Source organism: Musa acuminata, unplaced genomic scaffold (genome assembly GCF_036884655.1).
Source record: "Musa acuminata AAA Group cultivar baxijiao unplaced genomic scaffold, Cavendish_Baxijiao_AAA HiC_scaffold_42, whole genome shotgun sequence".
In the NCBI taxonomy this organism is placed as follows: Eukaryota; Viridiplantae; Streptophyta; class Magnoliopsida; order Zingiberales; family Musaceae; genus Musa; species Musa acuminata.
The window spans coordinates 213,378-221,334 of NW_027020324.1; the positions used below are offsets into that span (position 1 = coordinate 213,378).

Below are 7,957 nucleotides of genomic sequence, written 5' to 3' on the forward strand. Positions count from 1 at the left end.
AAGGCAACTAATGATCCTAAACCTATAAATTCAATTTATTCAGGGGTCCTTTCATGTTTAGTTTGTGACTGCAGGTATATCAGTAAAAAAAAATTGCCATTAGACCTACTCTGTCATACATGATTATTTTTGGTGATCAAGATGGCTAATGTAAAAATTTAACTGTTTGATTCACTACTCTTCTCATAAGCAAAGACAAAGTTCAGGTATCTTCTGAAATATTCTACAGCATCACTAAGCTGTCAATAAAAAAATATAACAACAATGAGAAAAATATGAAGCACAAGTCATAATAGCATTGGCAAAAGGAAATAGAAGTTAGCAGCCTAAAGTAATACCATTAATATTCTGCAGTCGAATAAGATAAATCACAAGGCTTACATGACAAAATCTACATAGTTTTCATCTTGCCGTAGAACAATGCCTTGGTACAATCATGTAGCGGTGAGGGTAGTACGTTGAAGTAGGTTGCAAACGAAAGAGAAGCACAGCTGAATGCTACATAAATCTTGAACCAAATAGATGAGAAAAGCGTCAAGTACATTAAAGTGCCAGTTAGAACCATTACCAAGGAGCATTTTGCTAGGCAGGCCAATGTAGAAAGATCTCCTTCGGTTCCTGGATTAGGAAAATATCCAAGAGTGGTAAAATCAGCTAGGAGTTCATCCTTGACCCTGAACCTCGCTATCAGCCACTTAGCTGCCTCATTTTCAGATGTTGGGATCTCACAGAGAAGAATCCGTTGGGCATGAATATGGACTTCAGAAGGATCCACACCGAAGATATTATCAATAAGAGTTGGGCAGCGATGCTTGTAGCCAATGGTGACATCATAAACTGCATAAAATCAACAAGAAATATCATGAACATATGAACAAAGGAAGGACGACAGAAGCAGAAGACAGTATCTACAAGACAGCTGAACAGTAGTACTTGTAGCCAAGGTAACATTGCAAATTGTACAAAATCTACATGTAATGAATGAATAAACACAGGAAGAATCAGATGCAGTAGAAAGCAAGATTGTGACATGTTGGTTGACACTATAAAGTTGCAAATTCTTCTTTTTTTCTGTGATTTTCTGTGATCGAAAGGTAAAAGGCCCACAAGAGTTCATTAACAGTAACAAATAAATTCCAGCTCAAGAATAATTAGAGGAAAACAAGTATAAATAAATAAAGTAGAACTCAACCTCCAGTACAAAAAATGGTAGGGACAACAAAGTTTGATCGACATAAGAATGTCTTCTTGAAGAACAGTTTGATAAGGAGACTTACATCATAAGAAAGGGGTGAAACGTCCATGCTTGAAACTGAGATTCATAGTGACCTTTCCACGTTGCATTTTGTAGCATTTCCATAATTCATGGCAACTTTAAGTAATTCAGGTAAATGATTGCTTGGAACAACTAAAAAGGGTGATTTACATAAGTTAGTTTACTTAAGGAGCTGACTGTAATTCATCTTAATTCGATAAAATAAAATTGAAATTTAGTTGATAGATAATCTTGGAAATGACTTCCCTCATTTTCCTATGTTACAAATCAAATATATATGAGTTGGTGCTGCCTCTGTGTTGCTGAATTGTCAGGATTTTAGCAACATTCTATACTCAATAAACTATAGAACTTATACTTTTGAGGACATAATCGAATAAACTAAATGCCTCCAGCGTAACATAGTAAATAAAGAAAGACTGATAATAGAAATACAAAGGCAACCTACCTGAATCCAAGGTCTTTTTTAAAGCTCAGGATAGATACGTAAAGACAACCTACCTGCATCCAAGGAGTTTCTTAAAACTTCCAAACATGCAAAGAACCCCTTTGTTTTCGGAATAAGCAGATTTCTGAGAATCGGCAAGCCATTTTCAGCTGCAAACTGTTGACTTTTGATGCACTTCTTCTCACTGGGACACCAACGGAGGCATTATTATTACCAGCTTTAAAGCCCTTTTCATGTTCAATACTAGAACAAAAGTAGTAAAAAACCGGAAGCAAGATCTTTTTTCACAGTGACTAATTGCAGTTAAAATACCACACAAGGTAAATCAATTATAAAAATGTCTGGTATGTACCAAGACAAGTGATACTTCTAAGAGCAAGAAAATATTGATGCTTCACACATTTCCAAAATCTAAAAGGATACTAGGTGAAAGATAAACGAATGTTACGTGTAGTCGGTTCCCTCGGGAAAAATAACAAGCCAAAGAGGATCTCGAGGATCTTCAAAACTTGAAAGCTTCTTACGCATAATTGATTCATCAATTTCCCATTTTCTCTCCACTGCAATGAACTCCAAAATCTGAAATGCCCAACCAAATATCGGTAATTTCATCAAGCTGCCCTTGAGGATATATTTCAAATATCCCAAGCGACCCTTCCTCCATGCAAGATCCCATATGTACATCCAGTCAACTTCAGTTCTGTGGTTAGCAAAAAGCAGAACTCGCTCTCTCATGGGCAAAGTTTCACCAGAAAAAATCACCTTGGTCTTGTTGATTTTCTCAAACAGAAAGGGCCACAGAGATAACCATGTAGCAAAGAAAAGAGAAGTTGCTTTCCTGCTGTAATGAACGCTGAAGAGCCGCAGCAAGATAGTGGTCACAGGGGCGCAATAAACAACCATCATAAAAGCAGTCAAGAGAAGTATTACTAAACACAATACACCTCTAAATGCCCTCAATGCAGTCAGCGGGTGATGTCTCGGGGGGTTCCCCAAAATGAAAGGCCCACAAGACTCCATCTGTTTCTGGTTTCAGTTCAAAGATTCACCATTCACATCCCATATCTTATTGACAGATCTCCTGCTTACTCAGTGTAACATGCATAGACTCAATTGTCCTCAAATTACTGAGGCCACCATAAGATTGTTCAGCAACTGCTGATACTCCACAATAAGATGCATGTGTTTCATGACTGATATCACAATTATATCAGTGTAATATTATGTAGACTAAACCAAACTGGAATAAGCAATCTGCACAAGTCCAGATAAAAGAGATATGAGTACACCAGTTCTTCCATGGACATCAAAATTGTAATATAACAAGCTTCTTCAGCCATAAGTATAAAAAATAGTGACTAAATTCCCTTACTCTACAGTTGGTAATCTTGTAAAACAACTTAAATGACCATTCAACAGTTTCAAAGGTATGATCCACAATATTCATGCAAAAGTTTATGCAAGATAACTAGGTCAAACACACAAGAAGACATGTCAGATACCCACATTCTGATCTCAAATTCCTGAGATCATTATTAGTTTGCATGCACATTTTTTTCCAAAACTTAGATGCAGATACAACTGAAGAAAAAGCTGGACAACTCTTTATAATCTGGGTATTGAGGAGGAGTTGCCTCTTAGTTGATTTTAAAAAAAAATTTAAAATTCAGTACATTTTACACCAGTGCAAGACCATCAGGAATCATGGAAAAGAAAATCCACAAACAATTAAGGAATAAAAAAACTGTTAAAAGTATCAACCTGTTGTTAATTCAGTTAGTGTTCAAGTATCATGGGAGCCTTACAAAAGGAGGATTTGTGCTATGATCTTAACCTCATGCACATGAATCAGATGCAAAAGTTTTAACAAAGGGCTGGAAAGTTGTTGGCACAGTAACCACCCTCGTTATATTCATACCTTCTGCAAACAAAGTAGGTAACCTTGTGACCAGTAAGACAGTAGGAACTCAACCTGGGCATGCAGCTTTCAGCAACGACTGTAGAAGGATCCTGTCGGATATAAATGCAAGCCCATGCTTTGTTTGACAGAGAACATGCAAAATGGTAGCCTCACAAAAGCAATGAAAATTTTTGAGGTGCGCATTTGCTGGCCAGCAAGCCTGTAGTCTTGACTCTTGACATTGATCTCCAAATCCCATTTCAAACCAACTTATCTTCTTATCTGCTATGAGTCTCTATAATAATACTTTTAATACTGGTGGTGTCATGATCAAACATGCAAAGTGGTCATGTAAAATTCCAGAAATATATTTGATGATTACTAGCAATTGTTTTTGGGTTTTAGATTCCGGACATCCCGTTACTAATTTTTGCATTTTGTTTCACCAACAAAATTCCTGGGCATCCATTCAGAAACATTTTACCGTTCAATCATATATTGCTTTCCCTAAGGTACTAGCTTGCTCACACCGAAGCTTACCATGATCAAGAACTACGTATATCGCATCCATCAACTGAGTGGAAGGCGACGTGATGGCTCACCAGGCAAAACCTAGGGTAAATATGACTTCACAACAGTGTCCTATATTGAACATCGCTCATCAAATCCTAACTTATATTGATGTATCACTCACAAGGTAGTTCCTTTAGTACCCCTTACTCCCATTTCCCACCCCCCATCGACAACAGAAAGATCCACTTACTATAATCTCCACATGATTTAACAATTCTGATTCCTTTGACGGAGTAGATTGCCATCTCACATGGAAGTCCCAGTGTCGAAGGCAAAATGATCCAATGAATGAAAGAAAAAAACAAACAAAAACCAGTGATCAGCGCACAGAGCGAGTGAGAGAAAGAAACCTGGCTAGGAAAACCGGAGGGGAGGGACGTAATAGGATCTGGTGGAAGGCAGGCCAGGGGAATGGGGAAGAGAAGAGAACGAATGGGGTTAAAAATAGGGGAGATCGGGTAACAGGATTGCAGGCTGGCAGCAATTAGTAATTAGTGGAGCGGTAAAAGAAGCGAGAGTTAGGGCGAGCCGAAGAAGAGCATTCCGGAGTGCTTTTGGACGACTAGCGCCACGACAATTGGAGGGGTATAAGGTGACGTGGCGAGTGTGGGGAGAGTCCGTGTAGGCTTGATCGGTAGGTCGTCACCCAAGTCGTAGTTTTTAAAGCGTACTGTGTGGGGACCATCCGGAACGGAAGGTTTCCCCTCCGGGTAACAGAACGCACGAAAGCGACGTGAAACGTTTTCACGTCATCTTTTGTGTGTTTTTACTTTTTACTTTTTCGGAGTACTAACGTATTAATTAAAAAATGGTAAAAAGTAGATTTACACGTCATCTTCCATTCTAAAGTAACTGCTCTACGTATTTGTTTTTAATTTCGAACTACGTATATTTTTCTTATCCTTAATCTTGAATATTTTTATATTTTGTACATTGATTTTATGAATGAATTTACTAATATTAAAATTTGTAAGGGAAATAAACTGTGATAAGTAGGCAAAAAGACACATCACATGAGTAAGGCTGCCGCTTTCTTTCGTACGGTTTCATTTCCCGATCCAATTTTGCCACATACACCGCCAAACCCTCCCATCCATATCAGCCGTTGAACTGTCGGTGGGCCGCACCTGCTCAAGGTGGGTCCTCTCTGTCCATCTCACCTTACACAATGCACGGTTGAGATTTGAGATCGGAGGGTAAGTACACAAATCCGATTATATCAAGACCGTTAGCTACTTCACGAGAAGACTTAAGACGCAACCGAAGGACGTGGGCAGGAGTGGCGTGCCTCTAGATGTGCGTCACATTTTCTAGTTGTAACTTAAGTTGTGTGAAATTCCGGAAACAAAAAATGTTTCATGCTTTTATTATACGACGCTGTTGTTTTACGTATTTGTAGAAGGTAGCAATCTCATATCTCTCTGCGTGTCAACTGGTCAGAATTAAGTTGCAACATTTGAAACATTTACTTTGGAAGGTTTCATCGGAAGTACTATGAGACGTAGCATCAGGATACTCTTTTAAGAAATTAATAAAAAGAGTTTACTATTAAAGCTTTATTTTTACTATAAAAATTGATAATTTTCTTTACTATTCATAATCTCTTAAAAATTTAATAAAATAATATTATATTATTTATAATCCTTTTAATTTTCATTTTATTTTATTTTTCTTTCTTCACATCACCTACGATCGGCGTCTAAGCATTTTGTCACTATCTACTAGTCATAGATGCTAAGATAACATATGTCACGTTACACAATTTCTTTACTTATTATTATTATTAATTTTTTTATTTTATGTTGCATATAGCATTTATTATGATGTTCATGATTATTATTGATATTTTCTCATGATAATGAGATCGATTCATCTTTAAACACAGAACTTAAATAATCCCGGTTATATGTTACTGGAGAGAGATATTGAGATAATCGGATAAACTAGTGTGTTATATACTCGTCCATATGATGGAGGCGGCTAATCTCATAACTACTCGTATAGAGACATAAGGGATATAGTGCAAGTGTTCATTGGAGAATGAGTTCACTAATTGATCCGCTCACGGAATACTGGATGATTAATAATACCTCATTGTTAGACAGTAGTTTTGTGATCTCAATTATATATCTGGTCCTTAGACTTGAGACATCAAGGATGTCTTGTATGAGTTCTCTACTCTTTGATACCAGATTTATAGACTTGGAAGTTTTAGATTTAACACAATCGATCATTGGGAGTGGTAGTCAATCTTACGAGGACAAATTAGTATCAAAAGAGGATCATCCACTCTCAGTGTCATGAGAGGAATATCTTATATGTTTTCGCTTAGGTAAATCCCTGGCCAAGGTCATTGGGGTTGAGAAAAGAGTTCTCTATGAGAATCCGATTCGAGCGAGACTCAAATAGATTTCGTACAGGTTTGACAATACCATGTCTGATATATAGTCTTTGGGATATTAGATGGATAAGAGATTATAGATATACGGTAACTGATGATAAACAAGTCCAATGGATTGGATCTCATTGTATCGTTTGGGAACTATGGTGTAGTGACATAGTACGTCTATAGTCGATAAGTTGAGTGAATTATTATTGAGATAATAATTCATTGAGTCAGAAGGAGTTTTGATAGGTACAACTCATAGCCAACTCAGTATTAGGCCTAGAGGGTCACACACATATAGTAAATATTACGATGAGTAAAGATACAAATATGAGATATCTATGAAACCCATGTTTTATTAGATATCTAACAAGCCCCTATATTATTAGTTCCTATGAATGAGTTCTAATAAGAGTTACTAAGAGATTAATGAATAGAGATCTACTAATCTAAGAGACTTGGGTAATTGAATAGAGATTCAATACCCAATATGATAGAATCCAATATGGTTAAGTTATCATGCACCTCTATAAATAGGAAGTGACCACAATGCTAATAGGCTAGAGATCTCTATGGTCGCCCCTCCTACTCCTCTCCTTCTCAGCTGACAACCCTTATTTCGGGCATGTGGATAAGAAGAAGGGTCGACCTCTTCTTGAAGATAACATAATCTTGTGGTGCGTACGAAGAGGAAGATCGTGCTATGATTTAAGGAGCGTCATTGCTGCATCCACTGTGTGGATCAACACTAGAGAGGAGAACATGTGACCTCATTCATTCTCTCGTATAGATTTGGGATCCTTCAAGGATATATAATCTCCCTAAGTAACACATCTTATATGATACACGTAAATTTTTTGATTTTACAATTTTTTATGCACCAAAAATTGTATGATGATAAGATATTTTTCTTTAGGAATCTAGTTTTTTTATTTTCTATTCTTCCCCTATGTATGTGATGCTCTGATCAGATTTTTCAATAATAGTATCAAAGCCAGGTTGGTTCGTGCAATAATTATTTTGAAACTAAGTGTGTTGATGAATCACGTAGAATAATTTTATGCATTATTGTTGTGAATTTTGTCATAGTTTTCATATTTGGACAACACCTTTTCTCGCTATCAAGAGGTGCTATAGAGAGGCATTTTGACATCAAAATTATTGACGTAAAAGAGGGAGAAAGTGATAGCAACTATTGTTGCCCTATGGACTGGCCACCTATAGTAGATCAAGAGTAGCCATGCTGTTCTTAGCCAAACAACAACACCCCATGTGACCAAGGAGTCATGGCCGCTAGGGTTTCCTGATTATAGGAGGTAACCCTACGACCAGGGATTCCTATCTGTAAGGGGCAGCTTAGTGACCAGGATTTCC

At 37.2% G+C, this 7,957-nt stretch overlaps 1 protein-coding gene across 1 annotated transcript; it reads right to left on the bottom strand.

The window, feature by feature from the left end:
* Positions 1-318: 318 nt before the first annotated feature.
* On the bottom strand, positions 319-4,713 carry LOC103970529 (probable 1-acyl-sn-glycerol-3-phosphate acyltransferase 5). Its single transcript, XM_009384335.3, has 4 exons — positions 4,548-4,713; positions 2,173-2,978; positions 1,778-1,908; positions 319-837 (listed from the first exon to the last, which is right to left on the bottom strand). Exons 2-4 carry the CDS (start codon positions 2,742-2,744, stop codon positions 392-394), a joined length of 1,149 nt encoding a protein of 382 aa, XP_009382610.2. The 5' UTR covers positions 2,745-2,978; positions 4,548-4,713; the 3' UTR covers positions 319-391.
* Between the last annotated feature and the right edge of the window lie 3,244 nt (positions 4,714-7,957).